Below are 20,370 nucleotides of genomic sequence, written 5' to 3' on the forward strand. Positions count from 1 at the left end.
GTCACAGATACACTGTACTTTTGATCATCAGTCCAACGCATGCGCAATGGCGATACCACTACTTGCTCGAATTTCTTCGCGCATGCGCTCTATTTGATTCATTATTTTTATTACCACGAGCATCACATGGGATTATTACTGTCTCTATCGACCCTGTTGATCGACGATTGGCTGCTGATGATGCAACAAAAATGAATAGGTTGCCGGCTGAAAGCAATTTGGTGAAAAAACTAGCAGTGCATGGTTGGCGTCAAAATTTCATTTTATTCATACGCTGATCTTCCCGCCATTTCCTCCCTTTTGCGCTTTTTTTTTTTATGGAGGATTTGTTTGTTTCGTAATTATGGCGTTCGATGACCAAAATAAACGGCCAACATCGGCTACTGTTAGTGCGTTCAGAATGTATGCGGCACAAAATATTCTTCGCAATCATCTGACTGAAAGCAATGGACAGGAAATTCAACGTGAGCAGCATGTATTTTCGTCGATCCAAGGTGAGTTGATTCGTTTGTTAAAATTATTTATTCGTTAATAAGAGTTGAAAATCCCGATTTAACGAATTGTGTAAAACTGCCGTTTCCATTCCTTAATTCGAGGAAAATCGTTTTATCGGGGGTAACACCGATGCCGATATATGCACAGAAACTTCGTAAAAAAAATTCGTCAAATCCGGGAAATCGTTACACGACTCGATAAATTTGCTAGCCAGGGGCGTGCTAAGTGTATCACGGGCACCAGAGGCGTACACAGTGTAGGGGGGACGTGCCCAGGGACGGGGGAGCGGGTCGAGTGGCCCGGGAGCTGGGACCAGGAGGGAGGTTCCAAATTCACCCTCTAACTATTTCTACATTGGCGTGCTAAAATGCCTGCTTGCCCCGGTTGACAAAGTATCTAGTTGAGCCCTGGCCTTGCCCCTCCCCAAGCTGACCAAAAATTAATTTATCGAACACTCCTGACAGCCCTCCATGCAAACAATTTTTCCTCCATTTGGCTAGAAATTGTTGCCCAGCAATAACCGTGCTTACTGTCAAATTTAAACCAAATGTCACATTCATGCCGCTCTCCAGGACCCCAGTCCTAGAGGGGCAGTGGGTTTGGTGAGACCAGGGGCCTCGAGCCAAATGTTGGCCTCACAAATAATGTACATTTATTTTGCATAATATTTTCCCTTTTAAGGCCTAGGGGCCTCCCAAGAAAATGTCAACCCTGGGGCACCAAGAAGGAGCGCTATGATCCCGCACACACACACTGGGGTAGTCCCGTGCGTTAAGACACTGTTACTGCTATCGAAATAACAGTATTCCCAGTATTTTAACTGTCATTCCAGGCGAATCAGGGAAGACTCCGGTTTTTTGAATGTTGGAGTCTCCATTCCTGGCATGTGTTTTAAACCAAGGTTCAATGAGGATAACGTGATACATTCAAAAGACTGATATCAATTTATATTGAACAAATGAGCTAATTGGAATAAAGTAATGGTTTTCCCTCTATAGGAAACATTGAAGAATTTGATAGTGATAATGAAAATTGAACATTTACATATTAATCTACTTCAATTACCAACCTTTAATACGAAATGCAGATACTAAATTCTGTACATTGTTTGATGCTTTCTGATACGGAAGAAAATTCACTTTTGAATTATACAGGTAATTTTTGTAATTCTGTTGAAAACAGATGTTATATCAGCAATTGGTCACTAAAATTTGCCAAGCATGGTGGAAAATATGAATATTCTCTGCATGCTGATCTCGGTTACTGTTTCCTGGCGTGCTGGGAATGCAGTATTCGAATATTATAAAGCTGTTATTGCAATTGGCATATTTTTTGTTACTCTCCAGGAGACAAAAATATTTTTTGTTCACTTCACAATCAAACTGTCAGTGACTACAACTTTAAAATAACTGAAGAGTGAAGTTATGTCTGGCCTTAACCCTTTAAGTAGTTTTTTAAATTTTCCTGGTCTGCATTGCAACTGCAAAGCTGTTAAGAAATTGAGATGTTTTGGGATGACCGTAATAAAGCAGATCAAGTTTGATGAGATAGCTCGGGATTGTCACTGTGAAGGTTAACTGCGATTTTTGTGGGGGGAGAGGACCAAATGTGATTTTTCTGCTCCCGCCACTTTAGAATTATTTGATGATTTTACACCTGTTTTTTTGTTTTCACCAAAAATTTGCTGCCCCTTTGAATTTGTTTTCCCCCTTGCCCTCCCCACCCCAGTTCTGGCTGTTCTGTGTTTTTGAAATGCATGATTTTTGTTTGTTTTTTTAGATTTTAATCTTTGGTAAGGCAGTCGAAATATTTCTATCAAAAGCATCAGAATGACATAAAAGAAAGAATGTGTAAGGAGCCCTTTGTGTCATAGATCAGCAGATGCACTGGCCAGAGATGTTGCGAAAGTCAGGGTAGCAGAAAGATGAATTCTTGCTGAAATAATATTACTTGAAAATTCCAGAATGTTTCAAGTGCAGCACTAGGAAAGTTACTTGGGACACACCAATAATTCTCCTATCAAAGCAAAGAGGTAAGAAATAGCAAGCGACTTGATTTGTCATTTTTTCCTCCTTTAATGCATCTTTTGTAGTTGTTGAGCTTATACCTCTGTTTAATATTTTATGTTGGCAGCAATGAGCCATTAACATGCTAATTGACACACCTAAATTTTTCTATATTCAATTCTTTTTTTTTTCTTCAGAAATGCTAGACATGTAAATTACCGAGACAAACGATCTAAAAATCAATGTTATTTTAGAAATAATAGAAGCGTGGCCTCCACTAGGGCCGGCTCAAGCTTAAATGCCATCCGGGTGCAAAGCCTCATGTGCCACACCTAAAGAAGACTCTTGCTGCAGGAGGCAAGAGTCAAATCATTATACTGTTCTTAATTCTGTACCTCGGAGCCACATATGATAGTATGGCTCTGAGGTATAGAATTTTGCCAGATAACTCAATTCACATTTCAGCTCTTGTTGATGAGTCATCGTTGCTGACACTTTATAAATAGAAAATATAATGAGGTAACTTATTTAAAAAATTATTTTTAAGCCATTTTTGTTGTACAGAGAATCAGAATTTGAATTCATTTGACATTCAGGAAAATTACTCGATGACATCAAATAAGAATGTACTCTATCACAAAGGGCGATAGAGTACATTCTTGTTCTGGTATCACTGTCCCTAAGCTCTATCTTAAAGTTTTCTCAACAAATATATCAGAAAGGTATGTCTTAAAAGCATGATATATCATTTGCAGAGGGGTCATGCAAGTATTACGTCAGCATTGAGGGCAGAGGGGTTTCGGATTTGCTTACTTTTGATGACGGGGGGGGGGGGGGGGGGTTGAAGGTTGCTTATGTCATCAACCGCCCCTTTTTGAAGATATGAAATATTCTAGGCTGCTGATGGGGGCAGGGGGTGTCAAAAATGGCTTTATTACCCTGCAAATTTTTTCCCTTCCTGCTATATACGGGAAATTACGGTACTTTTGCTGTGATTGGCCGGCATTCAAAGACCGTGTTTATACGGCGTAAATTCATCTTGTTCCTACAATATTGCGAATGCGCAGTTTGTTTTTTTTTATCATAAAGGATTGGAACACCCTTTCAAATTGTAAAACCTTCCCGATACCGTGGAAAGAAACCGAATCTGTAAAAACTCGACCTTGAATATCTAGTTTTGTCATCTAGCTGCTATGTGGTAGTCACCATTTTGCATCGCAAAAATCATGGGTGTGTAAGCAGAATCGGAGGGGGCACAAGGATCTAATTCTTCACAGATAGTATAAAATAAATTTATTTTATTCCAATATTTTAATTCTCTACAAAAATATTTTTAATTTTTGATGTCTGGGAGAGGGGGGGGGGGAAGAAATAGGCCCCTTATAACTTCCCCCCCCCCAAATTTTGCTTTTCGTGAAAATCTGTGTTTGGAACTTGCGATTGCGCAATGGTAATCGACTAAAAATGTGATTTTTCTAAAGATTTCAAATTTGGAGTTGGCTATTCCTTTGAAAAAGCTTCTGGTTGCCATGGCGATCACACAGACCTACAACACAAATATGCATACATTGAACTTCAAATGCACGCATTACCAGATTGGAGAATAGATACAGGGCCACAACTGGGAGGGGCAGGCGGGCCTAGTGTCCTGGGTTCTGGACTAGAGCGGCGCACCAAATTCACACTTTATAACTGCTTGTTCTATATTATATGGGTGTGCCAAAATGTGTACTTGCCCCGTTTGAGAAAGTATCTAGTTGCGGCGCTAGATAGATAGCACCACCTACTGAACGCAAAACACTCCAAATGCTGGGCACGCACACATAAGCACACTGTCAAGTTTCTTCAACACAAATCTGACATAGCACCCACATTCAGGTGTTAAAATATGTGGCAGTTAAATGGTGACAGATCAGAGTTGTGGACCATCAGGGAAGGAAAATAAAATCATTTTAGCACGATAACCAAAGTATGAATAGGGAACGAGAAGATAAGTGTCTAGAGAGGAGAGAGAGAATCTGATTTGCTTTAAATTTGATCAGAAGATATTGAAAATGCTAAGCTATTTTTAAAAAAATGTAAAATCAATCAGAAGGGAATTCATACATTGATTATTAGTAAATATATAAATGTGTGCATTCAACTGTTAATTAAAGTGAATCCTGCTTATAACGATTTTCAAAAACCATCATAAAAAAAACGTAATAAATAGGAAAACACTTTAAACAGGAAATCGCAATGAGAATTACTTATTGTTAGGACCATGAAAATAAGTTGTATCAAGTGGAAAAACATTCTAAATGGGAGAAACGTTATAAGTGGGATCAACTATATATTTGTTTTAGATTTATTACATGTGCGGAATTCCATACGTTAATCATTACACTTCACTTCTGAACTTCCATTCGGTATCAACTAAATAAAATCATTCTCTTGACAAGATTGTTTCTTCCGCTACAGATGGATGCATTTATTATGATGTGTTTCCAACTTGCATGATGTTGCTTAGTAATTTACACATTTTCATTGTTTCACATATTTAATGAGTTTTGGTAAAAAAAAATAGACAAACACTAGACCTTTTCCACTTTTTGTATTAAAATGTAAAGTCCAACGGTATTTATGTTGGAACAACATATCTATTATTTTGAATCAGCAATTAGTACGCAGAATTCAAGGCTTTATACAAAAATATACTCCGTATATTTCTCTACAATTTTTTTCCATGTACAAAATCTAGAAAAAGTGCAGAAAGAAAGCTGTTCTATATCTAGGGATTAAGTTTAAGTCTATATTTTATCCCAAAGATCTTCTATGCTTATTTTAATCAAGAACTTCACATTTCAATACCATATATACTAGGTTACTTTCACTTCAATATAAGTTATGAAAAGGAAAAACTGAATTTAAATCAAGCTGATTCAATTCGCTTTCCCCCATAGCTCAAGGCTTGATAAATCCTAGTTGACATGGCCACTGTAAAATTGGTATTTCCGTCTGAAATTCGTGTGATTTCTAAAAGGGAGTTTTAATTTTAAGCGGGAGGATTTAAATTTAGTTTTTCTAAGGGTGACTCAAAATTTTCTGATTTCAATGCAGTGTGTCTTGCAACATGAGAAGAAGTCATTATGTCTCTGAAAAGTTGAAAAGCATTATTTAGGACTGTTTCGAGGGAAAATCATGCTTGGGGGGTTTTTTTTTCCTTTGAGCTAAAAATTTTTTAATTCAGTCATCAGGTGTTTAATTCATGTACCGTGTGTTCCATAGCTCCCTTGAGAAAGTTTTTCAAACAAAAACTGAATCTGGACAATTAACAGGGAACTGAAGTTTCTTTTTGATCATACATTTGTTTGCCTCCATTGGTGGAAGTTAATTGCAAAAGCAGCTGCACACGTACAGGGATTATAACGGCTCATAATAATCAGATAGCCTATCAATTTCATGTGCAAGCAAAAATCATCATCCAGAGTACAGAAATGTTTGTCGGGGAGGGGAGTATTACACTTTCTAATCTCCTACATAGTTTTGCAGACAATGATAATTTGGGGAGGGAAAAAAAGATATGGTTAAACCAATACCAAATGATAACATTATACATGATTCCAATAAACCGCGTCTACTGTATTGTGTAAGTAGAATTTTGGCCATTTAGCATTTTTTTTTGTTCCATGCATTGCTAAAGGGAAAATGAGATTGTTTCACCTGTTCTGCCATCTTTTTAGAAATAGCCCATCTCTTTTGAAACACTGTCTGTTTGCTCACCCTTGCTTGAGTTAAAACCCTATTCCCAGCATCAGTTCACTTGGGCAATTTGCCTGTTGTGGCCGTAGAGTTTGTATTTGTGTTATTAATTGTTACAATTGTTTTCATTCTCTTTCCAGATAAAATGAAAGCGGGAGTCTCTCTCCACAAAACACTAGATGATATCAGAGATTCGTTAGTTTCAGTTCTGGAGAGGAAACAATCACCAAAAAAGACAACATCAATAGGTGTTTGACACTTTTATGCTGAGAAAGCGAAAATGATCAAAAGTCCTTTGTATGTGCATAGTGGCTGCAGTCGTATACATTGTAAATGAAAGTTAGCTGATATATATATTTTTTTCATCAATAAATACTTCAGTTTCAATTTATTTTGTGATTTATTTACAAAAATGATGTGAAATTTCCATCATTGAACTCTCAGGACTTGCTAGGATTTATAGTGGGGGGGGGGGGAGCGGGTGCTTCTATAAGAGTGTTAAGAGCTTTAAAATTTTTCTACACATATATCTGATGCCTATTTTTCATTACTGTTTTAATTTGTTTATATTCACCAGTTCTTGAATTTTGATGATATTCAAGAAGTGGAAAGATATTTAAAATGACATTGAATTTTAGAAATACAAAGGAATTCGTGTATCGCTTTCTGGCTGGAATGGTAGCCTATTAAAAAAAGAATGCTATTACCCTTTCAGACCTGACTTCAATAACACACCTACAGTCAGGGCTAAACTCACTAGATTAAAAATATCTACAGCAAGAAAAAATTTACCAAATTTTGTGCTTTCTGGGTTTTCAAAATGTCTAAGGGGGGTCTATCCAAGTTATCTGATGGACCAAGGTAGTAGTTCTGTTCTTGACGAAATGCCAATGGATAAGAATATTTCTTACATTGTGTGCTTATAGCAGGGTGTTCCGTGAACACACAGTACCCATGAAATGAAGGCCACGAACTCTCCCAAATAATAATTAGTACATAGACATATAAAAAAAATGAGGTGATTGTTTTCCCATCTCCAAGCCATCATTCCTCTAATAATTACAGTGATTAAAGCACAAAAATTAGGTGAAACGTGAAAGCAGAGAGAAGATTTTGAACAGCTCACAATTTATTTGCGTAATATTTCCTATACTTTAAGTGTAAAACCCCAAAGCATAATATAAAGGGTATTTTCTTTCGATATTTTTTCAAATTGTTTTTGACAAAAATATTAAATTTTTTTATAACTTTTGGGGAGAAGGCATGGGTCTTCTGAGCACCTCCTTGTGTAGGCTTCTGCTTGTGGGGCTTGAATCCCAGAACTTTTATATATGTCAGCGGTTCTGCACTTTTTTTTCAATGTTGCACATTAGTAAGCATACACAGTAATGATTAAAAAAAACCCTTCGAATTAAAAATATGAACATACAAAATAAATAAAAAAATTATAAAAATTCAGAATTGATAAAAGAGGAGATACGTGATTAAAAGCTAATGTCAGCGTTAATTCCAATAACCCAATTGTTGAAATTTTAGAACGAATGGAAAAAAATACGTAGTTAAAAATTTATGAGACGGACTGCAAATTGTGCAGTTATGAAAATTGCAAATTTTCGAGAAAAAAATTTGCGAATCAATAAAAGCCTCTTCAATTGTCCATCAATTGAAGTCCGAGGATCCGGGTTCGAACCCCACAGTGGTGGTCGGCTGAAGTTGGTTTTCTGTGGTTCCCAACTTCAAGGCGCAAATGCGAGCCGATCTCCCCGTTGAAAAGTCTCGCCACAGAGAGCAACAGTCCTACAACGATAAATCATTCAATCATAACACTTCACTCATAGTTAGTAAAACTGGGGGCAGATGACAGCACTACACATAACAAGCATTACACAGAAACAAACTTTACGTCAGGTTGCACTACACGTACACGCACATTCCCGCATGTACCGATTCGTTGGGGGGTTCCGCGGGGAGGGGGGTGCATGTGTGGTGTAGCAGTAGTAGGTAGGGGCTCGGGGATCCATGATGTTCTTAAGTCAGCCACCTCGTTGGGCAATTTGCCTGTTGTGGCGTTGTATTTGTATTTGTATAATGCCGTAGCGAGGAAGGGGGTGAGGTTGGTTCCATCCCCCCTCGAAATGTAAGAAAAGGCCAATATATATGTTGTTATGAAGGGTTCATTCGAAATTTCTTTCAACTGTGCAATCTCTACCCGAAAAACAAACGCAGTTGTCTTTTGACACGAAGGATGAACTGGATTAAAATATTATTTAATACACATGACACATACTGTACAAATTCTCTAGCACATTCAAAAAAAGACTGCTTCCATTCGAGCCGAAAGCATCGTTTCAACTATATCTTGTACACTACAGACAGAGAGAGAGAGAGAAAAGCAAAAACAAAACACAGAGGGAGAGGGGTTTCGTTAATGACGTCACAATCGTCTGGGTCAAATCTGACACTACAAAATATATGAGAAAAACATCTTCTCTCTCCCACGCACATACACTGATTCGCGACATCCTCCCACCTTGAGTTTACGCCAATTAAACTCAATATTCCCAGATCAAAATAAACATTATACTAATTGCATAAAATTTTCACAAAAATATTCAGATATATCACAATACTTACCAAAATAAATGATAAAGAGTTTTCTCGAAGCATAATGACATAAACTCTCAAAAAAATGTAAAAAATTCCGAAAAGCATATTAAAATATCGAAAATCATTAAAAAAAATCATCACGAAGTACGCAATAAAATTTAACTATAACTCAAACGTTCAGGAACAGTCACTTTTCTTCCACTATTTGTTCGCAAAACTGGATCCGGGGGCGATCGTTCTTCCAGTTTATGTTCGATCTCCATATGGTAAATCCTCTGAATCGGTCTCAGAAGTTCACCAGTGTCCGTTTTCATTCGAACAAGTCTAGTGTGGCCATCTTTCCTTGGAATCAGATCAATCACACGACGAGCCAAGGACCAGTATGAACATTTTCTGTCACTTTCTACGAGAACAACATCACCAACAGAGAGAGACTTGACTTTTCCTTTACGGAACGTTTGTTGACGCAACTGTCCCAGATATTCTGAACGAAATCTTTGTCTTAGCAAATCTCGCAACTTCTGTCGGTATAAGGCTCTTTTATTCAACTCTTTGGTATTCACAGCATCCAGGTCCGCAACGCTTGATGATCGTATCTCCATCAGGAACATCGATGGTGTCAACGGTGCCAGATCTTCAACATCTTCTGTCACATACGTAAGAGGTCTGTCATTGACAACAGACTCACAATCACAGAGTGCTGTGATCAGCTCTTCGTAGGATAGAGATGCTCGTCCTAATACTCTTCTTAGGATGCGTTTTACCATTTGGATCAACCGCTCCCACCATCCTCCCCACCAAGCAGCAGTAGGAGGATTAAATTTCCAACTAATCCTTTGAATAGCCACTGCAGCAGAGATCTCATCCCAGTTAATGCTTGAGAATGCCTTATTCGCTCCAACGAAATTTGTTCCATTGTCCGAATAGATTGTGGATGGTCTTCCCCTCCTAGCAATGAAACGTCGCAAGCTTTGGAGAAAGGCTTCAGTTGATAGTGATGTCACAAGCTCTAAGTGTACAGCTCGGTACACCGCACATGTATATAACACGATCCATGATTTCTGGCCCTCTTTCAGATACAATGGACCGGCCAGATCAACTCCCACTATCTGAAATACTGCTGCGTCTTGCACTCTGTTTTCCGGCAAGGCTATAGGAACAGACTCTACTTTACGTGCATTGAACCTCTTACATGTCACACAACGTTGAACAACAAACCGAACCGTTTTCCTTGCTTTTATGATCCAATATTCTTCACGTAAACTGCTCATCAAGAGAGAAACTCCGGCATGTAGAAGTTCCTTATGTTTCCACGAAATCAGGGTATGTACAACTGGATGATCCGAAGGCAGAAGGACTGGATATCTGAAATTTTTGGTGACTTTTCTGTACATAACTGGCGTTTTTATTCTGATTATACCAAATTCATCAACGACTGGCCTCAATACTCGTATTTTTTCATCATCGAAACCCTTGAATGCTTCCTTCTGAATCAGTATAACAAGCATTCTTTCCGCGCGCTGTATTTCAAAACAGTTGATGTCCAACTCTTTCGAAACATTCAATTTTTTCAAATTATTGATGAACCTTATCTGGTTTCGAACTTTCATTATGTGCAATCAATACACCTTTTCGCTTTTCAGAATTGACAACTTCTTCATCTGGCAATTCAACAACCCGTTGCCAAGTAGACTCGGGCTCACTCAACCATGCTGGTCTCTCCCACCATCTTAGATTTAATAGATGTTCAACCGAACAACCTCTTGAGGGAAGGTCAGCAGGATTTTGTTTTCCAGCGATATGCCTCCATTCGTTTATATGAGTCAACTTTCTTATTTCAAGTACACGATTATAAACGAATACACCCCAGTGCACATCTCTTTGGATCCAACTTAAAGCGGTTGTCGAGTCACTCCAATAGTAAACCTTCAGTTCCGGTATGTCCATGTCAGAAATAACGGTGTTGCCTAATCTCGCCCCAATACAACATGCTAAAAGTTCTAAGCGAGGAATTGTTATGCTCTTCAACGGAGCAACTCTGGTACGTGATTGAACGAAATTCACTGAAACACAGTCCGTTGTTTCGATTCTCAAGAAAATGCAAGTAGAATAAGCATATTTGCTTGCGTCACAAAATATGTGAATACTGACTTTCTTATCAGTAAATCGACCTAGATTCACCCATCTCGATATCCTAATAGTAGGAATCAATCGTATGCCTTTTACCCATTTCCAAAATTTTTTGGCCAAATGGTCGGGTAAATTTTCATCCCACTCCAACTCTAGTTTCCAGCACTCTTGTAAAATTAACTTAGGAAGCAAAGTGACCGGTGAAGTAAATCCAATGGGATCGAATACTCTATTTGCCAATGAAAGCAAAACTCGTTTCGTAGCTACAATTTTCTCTTCTTCCGGCAGCTCGACTCTGCAGGAAAGTAGGTCATTCTCTGAATCCCAGTTCAGGCCAAGAACTGGAACGGGATCCGTACTATGTGATGTAGTGATAATACCAAGAGAATGATTGGACCTCCAGTCTCTTAGATTGAATTTTGCGGATGACAGAAGTAGTTGCGATTCTATTATAAACTTATTCGCTTCATCAACTGAGTTCAGGCTGCACACACAGTTGTCTACGTAAAAAGATTCTTTCAGAGTTCTAGCTGTAGTGGATAGATCATCAGGAGCCTTGTCAAGATGATGATTCAGTGTAGCAGCTAATAAGAAAGGACTGCAATTGACTCCGAACACTACACGCTTATGCCTGTACACAACTATCTGATCTTTATCCCTTTTCCACAAAAATCGCAAATAATCTCTATCTTTTTCTCTAACACTAATCTGTAGAAAAGCTTTTTCAATGTCAGAGGTTACTGCAATAGGAAATTTCCGGAAGCGATTCAATAACGTTGGAATTATCTCGATTAAATTTGGACCCTTACATAAGCAGTCGTTCAGTGAAGGAGACCCAGTAACGTGAGCTGATGCGTCAAAAACAGGTCTCACTTTTGTAGTCTCACTCGATTCCTTGAATACTGGTCTATGCGGGAGAAAATGAACCTGCATTTGTTTTTCGTCAGTCACCCTTTCGATAATTTGCTCTTTCAACCACGAATCAAAAACTTCCTGATAGATATCAGTTTTATTCGAAACAATTAGTTTCTTATAAGTAGTTGAAGTCGTTTCTCTGCCAAGCCTTTGTTTGTGGGCAAATGCGAATTATCCAATATCCACGGCAATGCAACTTCATACCTTCCATCACAATCAACATTTAAGGTATTTTTGAAATATTGTATTGTCTGCTCATGGATTTCAGATGTTGTTTGTGACTCAACGGGATCAGTGATGCCTAAAGTGTCCAATCTCCATAATTCTGTACAGGAAGCATTGAGAAATAACGATGTTGTTAACAAAGCATGATTTGGAGTGTTTTTCTCAATTACTCTGGGCATTTTTCCCATTAAAGTCCATCCCAGATGGGTTTGTACAGCAACTGGACCACTTTTCAATGATTTAATATTTCCCGTTACCAATTTACCAGCTATATCTGCACCTATAAGCAATTTGATATCGGGTTCAACGCGATATGATAGATTTTCCATGTCAGTGATATGAATACCACATTTGGTCAATTCACTGATCCATGGACCGTTTGATATACTCCTGATATCGGAACATATTTTTGTCTGATCTAAACAGAACATATTGCAACTCCATTGGTTGTTAAGACTCTTAACATGAACTTTGTATTTATGGTGTAATTTTTCTTTTGTGTCAACACCACCAAACAGTTTATGGACCAATTTAATCTCGTCAAAAAATCAATGACATCTTTTTTCAAATATGTTCTCTCGGACCCGGTATCAATGATGGCTCTAATAGATTTCTCTCGATCACCATGCTTTACTCGAACTATCAGAGTCTGCAATAAAACATCAGAATCGGTTGCTTGATTTGTCAGTACGTTATCTCCCTTCTCTAATTTAGTACTTTCTAATTCTACATTTTTAACCTCAGTGGGAAAGTCTCCTTGACACATTACTAACAAATGTCTTCTATTGCAATTAGAACATCTGACTTTGGCTCTACAGTTTCGCGAGATATGATTTCTCTTAAGGCATGCAAAACAAGCTCCCCTTTTCATAATCAAATTTCGCTTTTCATCGTATGATAGTGAGCTTGTCTCAGGGGCGTAGCCAGAAATTTCGTTCGGGGGGGGGGCCAAAGTGACAGAACAATGGATTTGGCCATCTTTTTCCCTTTTTCCGGTCATTTTCTCACATTTCGGGGGGGGGGACCAGACCCCCAAGTCCCCCGCTACGCCCTTGGCTTGTCTTAAAACACTTATCTGACGAATGAAATTTATCACAAAATATACATGATTCGTCAGTCTTTTTAAGCATGCGTTGTTTATCAATCTTATAATGGACCATTAAATCATTCGCTGTGGCAATACAAAGCTCTTCAGCGACGAGCTTGTTTGGTCTCTTGGTTTTTTCAAAGCCAAGTCCAGCATGAGCCAAAGCAACTCGCTCTTCCGATATCACTTCGTTTTTCAAAAATTCTAAGATAGAATCCAAGTCACTCTTACCTTCTATCTTTCCTCAGACTCTCAAGATATCCACAGGAAGGCATGATTCAACTAGTGGAAAAAGAATACTTGCAAATTTATCCTCAGTGACACCTAGGCCCTCCTCACACGGTGAAACTAAAATCGAGCTCGAGTTGCTTCAACTTGAGAGTTGAGTTGACTAGAACGAGTCGAGTTGCCCGTTCTCCCTTACACGGCGCTACTTAATCATCAATCAATCAATCAATGGTTTAGTTTTAGCAGGGTTTTTGGCTACAGCAAGGCCCTCTCCCTGCGGCTGGTAGAGATTTTCTACATTAAAGAAAAAAATATATTAATCATTGTCGACTGCTCCCAGAAATTAAGAGCAAAGGAAAACAAAATAAAGGGAAAGGAAGAGTGGGATATCTTCAGCTGCACAGGGCAACGATGCAGCACTTCTAAAGCTAGAGGCCCTCTATTTTAGTCATGATAGAACAGAAAGCAGAAAGAAAAAAAAAACAATCAATCAAAACGATGGGATGCCCAAATATATTTTTGGACCAAACAAGAAATAATGTTGGGAGGAAGAGAAATCAGATCTGACCACTCTAAAATGTAGTTATTTGAAACAGGATCAATGAGGATAAACTTGCGAATATTTTGATAGAAAGGACACTGGAAAAGGAAGTGATAAGCAGATTCTTCCATTGGACAATTGAAACAGTAGGGGTCTCTATGTCTTTTAATAGTGTGTAAGTACTTGTTGAGCGGAGCTCGCTCGCAAATGAGTTTGTAAAGAAGGTTTTCAATTTTTCGAGATGACATCTTTCTGGAGATTTTTTCAACAAAATTGAGGAAAATGGAAAATTGAGATGGACAAGCCACTTGAAGTTGATTCCGCCAAGTTGATGTGAGAATGTCTCGGGTTCTGACTTTGTAGTCTTCAATGAAGAAACCTGCTGGAGTTGTCAGAGGAACAGAAGTGGTGGCTAGATTATGGACTGCTTTATCAATAGTTTCATTCAGAGAGATGTTGACATGGCCTGGAACCCATACAAGAGTTAGCGAATTTATCTGAGAACAAATATAAGCAATAACGTTATAGAGCAATAAGATGACAGAATGTGAGTGGATGCTAATATTATTCAGGGCAAGGAGAACTGCTTTTGAGTCTGAAAAAATTGTGATGTTTGGATTGTCTTGGATGTTGAGACAGTTGAGGCCATATGCAATTGCAAGAGCTTCAGCGGAGAAAACAGATGCATTTGGATGTGTAGTACATGTTTTCGTGACATTAGCCTGGGGGAAAAAAGCGCCAAGAGTTGTATATTTGGCTTTTGAGGCATCAGTAGCAATGATGATGTTGTTGTTCACCGATTCAAAATATTCATTGAAAAGAATTGAAGAGAGGTTGCTTTTAGGCGTTTTTTGAAATTCCCAAACATCAGTTTGAATGAAGACATTGTTGACAGACCATGGAGGAACCTTGTACATGAATGGAATAAATGAGTGCAGATTTAAGAAAATAGATGAGTTGGCGCATCTATTTTTCCAAAAAGCAGTATTTCCAAAGACAGAAGAACGATTCATAGTAGGAAGAGTAAATTTTTGAGATGGTGAGCTAACTGCGGTGATGAGAGCCATATAAGTTCTGTTTAGAATAATGTTCTCCAATGATGGAATTTGAAGGAGGGATCTCATCTTAATGACCGAGGTGCTTCTGGGAAGACCAAGAATAGAGCGAATGGCTGAATGATATATGGGATCCAGAGAAGATAGAAGGGATTTCGAGCAGTTTGCCCAAGCAATTGCACCGTATCCCAAGATATTTGAAATAATGGATAAGAAAATCGGTTTTAACATTATGTAGGGAATGGCTCTAGCTGACCGTGCAACAGAGTGGCAGATGTTATTTGAGAAAGCTCCTGTAGATTTGAGATGAAGTATTTGTTTCTTCCAGTTCAAGGTTTTGTCGAAATAGATTCCCAGGATTTTGATGAAAGGGTGGTAAGGAATCTGAGAGTTATGAATTTTAAACGAAGGATGGTGATTAGTTTTTTTGCGAGAGAAAATGCAGAATTGAGATTTGCTAGGTGAAAGTTGAAGACCATTAGTTTGTGCCCAAGAATTAAGAATGCTAATAGATTTCTGAAGAAAAACCTCTGCTTGGTATCCTTCCGGAGAGCTGGCATATAAAATCAAGTCATCTGCATATACAAAAAGTTTCACAAAATTTGGAATTAACGGGATCAGGTCTAGTGTAAAAACAGGAAAGGCGAAAGGCTAGAACCCTGTAGCAGACCTTTACTAATATGAAACCTGGGCGACGTATGGCCCCTCCAATGAATGTGATGATTTCTATTAGACAGATATGAATGGAACCACTTGCAAAATACAGTACCAAAACCAATGTTGTAAAGTTTACGAATCAGAATATCATGAGGAACATTATCATATGCGCTCTGTATATCCAAACCAATCAGATAGCCCTGGTGGCCTTTCGAGAAACTTGTATAAATACAGGCAACTATATCTCTAAACAGCTTTCAGTGCCTGTTTTAGGACGAAATCCATAAATATTATGAGGAAAAAAGTTGTGCTGAAGAGAGATCCATTGAAGACGAGAGAGAATGATTCGTTCGAACAGCTTTGTAAAGGTATTGATCATAGTGATGGGTCTATATGAATTAATATCAGTAGAAGGCTTTCCTTTTTTTAGGATGAAGATGACTTTTCCTTCTTTAAAAGATTCGGGAACAGAAGATGTAATCCAAAGAGAGTTGAGATTTTGGAGGAGGAATTGAAGGATATCTGGAGGAAGTTGTCGAATGGCTTTGTTGGGGATATCGTCTGGACCTGGAGCAGAGTCTTTACCTCTTTTGATTGCTGATTGCAGTTCCTTAAAGGTAAACTTCTTTTCCAACTGGCTGTTAAATTCTCTAGAGCAGCTGGAGACTTGAGAACTTGTAGATTGGGGTTGTAGACATTGGAATCTGGACATGAATGCTTTTGTTTGCTCGAGAGGGTCAATGAGCGTTTCACCTTGAAAAAGAATGACTGCATGTGCCGAGTTATAGGTATGGGAACCAATATACTTGAATTTTCTCAAAATCTTGTAGATATGTACTGAATTGTTGTTTTGTCTGAGTTGGGAGTCAAAAAACATAAATTTGAAACAACGAAATTTGTGTCGAAAAGTAGCATGAGCTCTTTTGTATTCAATCCAATTCCCGACAGTAGGTGACTGCCTATATCTCTTAAAGGACTTCTTTTTTTTAACAAGGAGTTGTCTGCACTCTGAGTTTAAAGGCAACCGCTGACTTTTAATAGCGTCACAGATTACTCGAGCATTGTGAAATTGATCTTTGATAAAATTATATAAGTGATTAAAGGAGTTAAACACAGGAAATCTAGTGTTTGCTATGCCTGTGCTGAATTTGTTCCAATTGATGAAGTAGTGAGACTGTTGATGCGGGCAATAAATCCCGCCCAGAAAAATCTTAATGGGAATGTGATCACTACCATAAAGGTCTGACCCAGTAGACCAGGTTATATTGCTAAACAGATTAGGGCTACAGAGACACAGGTCAATAAAAGAATTCCTCTCAGCAGAGAAGTAAGTGGGGCTGGATGGAATAATGAGGGCAATATTATTCAGATTGAGCCAGTCATAAATTTTATTGCCAGAGGAGGAAGTTTCTCGAGACATCCAGGCTGGATGGTGAGCATTAAAGTCACCTGCCAGAATAAAAGAACCTCCCATTTTTCCTTTTATGATATTGAGGTATGAAGTGGAGAAGGAAGATGAAGGAGGTCTGTAACAGTTTGTAATATATATAATTTTGTCATTAAAATAGACTGAGATGACGAGAGCTTCAAACTCGTCGTTGCAATATTGGAATTCCAGTTTTGAAGGAATGTGTTTCTTGATAGCAGTGAGAAGACCTCTTTTATTTGAAGAATTGTCTTGACGATAAATATGGCAACCAGGCAGGAAAAAATTTTTCATTGGATTCAAATGCGATTCTTGAATGAGAATGATGTCAGACTGTTCAAGCAAAAATTGTTTCACAGAAGAGATTTTGTTTTTTATACCCCTGGCATTCCATTGTGTGATAGAAAGACCAGATGGGCTATTAAGTCTATTGATTGAAGTGTTGAATGAAAAAAAAAATTGTGAAAGGACAAACAAAAAGCCAGGAGAGAACTTATCCCCTAAGATACACTAAAATTACTTTTTTTTTTCTTTCCCGGACGTGAAGAACGGGAAGAGGACCTTTGATTTTGTGATGGGATGAGGTCAACTTGCTCAATTTCACTCGAATCGGTGATCTTTCTTTTGCCGCCAGATTCTTGAGTAATTTTTGCTGGTGGTGAAGAAAAGGGTTGTAACAATGCTTTGATTTCATTTATCAATGCTTCCCTAAAAGCACGAAGTTCACTTTGAAGAGTGAAAGTAATCTGAGTGTTTTCAGGAGGAGTACTTTTGGATGTAATCGTGGCATATGATTCGGTGTTAATAGATCGTCGTGCCACAGCGATAGAGACATGGCGCTCTGCTTTGATCTGTAAAACTTTACATTCTGTATTGTATTGGGCACACGATTTATCAAGCGCTGAGTGAGAGCCTTTGCAATTGATACAGGTGAGTGTACTAGCTGTACACACTGATACATGGTGCTGCTCCCCACATTTGTCACAAAATTGGGCCCTTGCTGGGCAATATTTTGCAATATGTGTGAATTTGAAGCATAGTTTACATTGTCGCGGTCTATCAATGAAAAGAGAAATCTTCTGGCGAAGGAACCAAAGCTTTATGTCCTCAGGTAAATGTGTACCCAGCTTTGTTACTAACACAGTGGAGGTTGGAACTCCTTGCTTGATAAAACGCCGGAGCTCAAGAGGGATTATATTATCCCTTGGATTTCTTCTGCTAATTCATTCACAGGGATGTCTGATTCTATGTTTCTGACGAGGAATCTTGTGGAACAGTTTTCCAGTAGGAATTTAGTAGATACTTTAGTTCCAAAAAGTTGGTTGATCATGAGTGCCTCCAGTGTTGACTTCGCTGTTGATATTGTTAGAATGAGGCACTTTCCAGAGCGAGTAAATTTCACCTCTGAGATATCTTTGCTTTTCCTGATGTAGGTGTTTAGCTCCTTCTGCAGGGCCCGAGGCTTCGAAGCTGGGATAATTTGCGGGGAAATCACCATCACTTGGAATGATGAGCAGCCCAGAGCGGCCGCTTGAATGGCTTTTTGACCATCTGACATGGTAGAAGTGAATACATTATGTTCGTCAGATTTTTTCTCAGAACCACTTACTTCCATTTTCTCGTGAGACAGAGACTGTGTAATGTTATCCGATGAAGTCGATGCAATAATCTTCATACTGTCAGTTTCAGAAAGACTTGTCATGTCCGAGGTTAGGCTTAAGCGCGCCACCCCTGGGGCGCGCTATTTAATTCTCGCCACTGCAAGAGGGGGAAAAAAAAAGAAAAAACCACAGACAAAACTATTCCGGAACAAAAAATAAAAAACCTGACGAACTTGTCAGCAAAAGAAAGAGATGCAAAAGGACAAAAAAATTGAAAATATTGGACACAAGAACAAAAACACAACCAACCGCAGGTCGACCGTATTATCTTTTTCATTCGCGTATTCTAATCGGCGCTACTTAAAAAATATTCAAAGCCCGGGAAACTGAGTAAAAACAGCACAGTCTATAGTTTTCCTTCTTATCTTCCGGTACTATCTTGTTAACCGGGTTAGGAAAAATCGAAACAAATAAATAAGAAAAATAATTTCTATTATATGTGAAATTTCTACAGAATTTCAGCTCACAGGTAAATACAAAATTTCATTATTTAAATTGATATCATTTTGAAATGACAATAAAATGGTAAAAATTAGATAGTTTTTTAGTATAATTTCATGTTTCATTCGGAAAAAAAATTCACAATAAAATGTCTGTTTTTCCTCTATAAATGTGCCTTTCAGTACCTATATATGTTGGATTTAATATATTTTTATTGTTTATTAGTTAAAATATTGTCACGCAGAATTTTAAGTAGTTTCATGAGATGAAACGACGAAAGCTGGTTCCCAGAGGCAAAAAATAAACTATAGGCAAAACTAGAGACAAACAACACATGAATTGTTGTTTATGTTTCAGGAAATGATTTTCCGCGAATACTCCCACACACAGATGTGCGTGTACGTGACCTAGATTACAGACATTCCAAGCAAGGGGGAAAATCAGGGACCATCCCTATGGAACACGTGCTTGTTTAGGTACATGTAAAAGTAGACGGTATTTTGAAATTTTCTGCAGGTTCTTATCCAGGGCCGTCTTAAGAGCAACATGGGGGGCTCCCAGCCATGTATTTTTTTTTTCTGAGATCCTACTTGGCAAATTCATTTGGTTATTCCTGAAATTTTTTACCGGATATAATTTTTGTGATGCTCCATCTTCTTTTGAAATCACCCCCGCGGGGGAGTACCCGGGTGGGCCCATGTGTTTACCACGGACAAGTCATATCAGGGGGCTATTGCCCCCGGCTTTCAAAAATACACTATAAATAGTATATATACGTACATACAGTGAGTATATGTTCTTTGCCCCCCCCCCCCCTCGAGAAAAGTTGAAATGACAGTCCTGGTTTACCATTTCATTCAGTGGCGTCAGAGCCAGGGATGCAAGCTCAAGCACCCACGGTAATTTGTGGCATGGATCCGAGCACCCCAGAATTGATTAAGAAATTAAACTTTCCGATATAAAACTAAAGACGATCACCCACAGTTTCGAAACAATTCCGACGCCCCTGATTTCATTATAATTTCAAAATAATATCAATTTAAATAAAGAAATCGTGTATTTACCTGTGAACTGAAATTCTGAAGAAATTTCATTATATCCTTTCAACTGATAATTTATTATACATATACTCTGGATTGTTTTTCAATATGAGTC

General features: G+C 38.3%; 2 protein-coding genes and 1 long non-coding RNA gene across 3 annotated transcripts; 1 reads left to right on the top strand and 2 right to left on the bottom strand.

Annotated features, from left to right (window-relative positions):
• Positions 1-167: 167 nt before the first annotated feature.
• LOC149080787 (uncharacterized) lies at positions 168-6,622 on the top strand. Its single transcript, XR_016193347.1, has 3 exons — positions 168-494; positions 2,275-2,527; positions 6,383-6,622. It is a non-coding gene; the product is annotated as an uncharacterized LOC149080787 (long non-coding RNA).
• Positions 6,623-9,007: 2,385 nt separating this feature from the next.
• LOC149080788 (uncharacterized) lies at positions 9,008-10,357 on the bottom strand. The gene has a single exon (XM_089237375.1). The coding sequence runs from the start codon at positions 10,355-10,357 to the stop codon at positions 9,008-9,010; it is 1,350 nt and encodes a 449-aa protein (XP_089093501.1).
• Positions 10,358-10,424: 67 nt separating this feature from the next.
• LOC149080789 (uncharacterized) lies at positions 10,425-11,912 on the bottom strand. Its single transcript, XM_089237376.1, has one exon. The coding sequence runs from the start codon at positions 11,910-11,912 to the stop codon at positions 10,425-10,427; it is 1,488 nt and encodes a 495-aa protein (XP_089093502.1).
• Positions 11,913-20,370: the final 8,458 nt, after the last annotated feature.

This window comes from Pholcus phalangioides, unplaced genomic scaffold (assembly GCF_987345545.1).
Source record: "Pholcus phalangioides strain wild (caught in Gottingen) unplaced genomic scaffold, Ppha-v1.0 ptg000010l_1, whole genome shotgun sequence".
Taxonomy (NCBI): domain Eukaryota; kingdom Metazoa; phylum Arthropoda; class Arachnida; order Araneae; family Pholcidae; genus Pholcus; species Pholcus phalangioides.

What these genes read in the sequence shown, in the direction of transcription:
- LOC149080788 (XM_089237375.1), bottom strand. Translation starts at nt 10,357, where the DNA reads ATGCTTGTTATACTGATTCAGAAGGAAGCATTCAAGGGTTTCGATGAT.
- LOC149080789 (XM_089237376.1), bottom strand. Translation starts at nt 11,912, where the DNA reads ATGCAGGTTCATTTTCTCCCGCATAGACCAGTATTCAAGGAATCGAGT.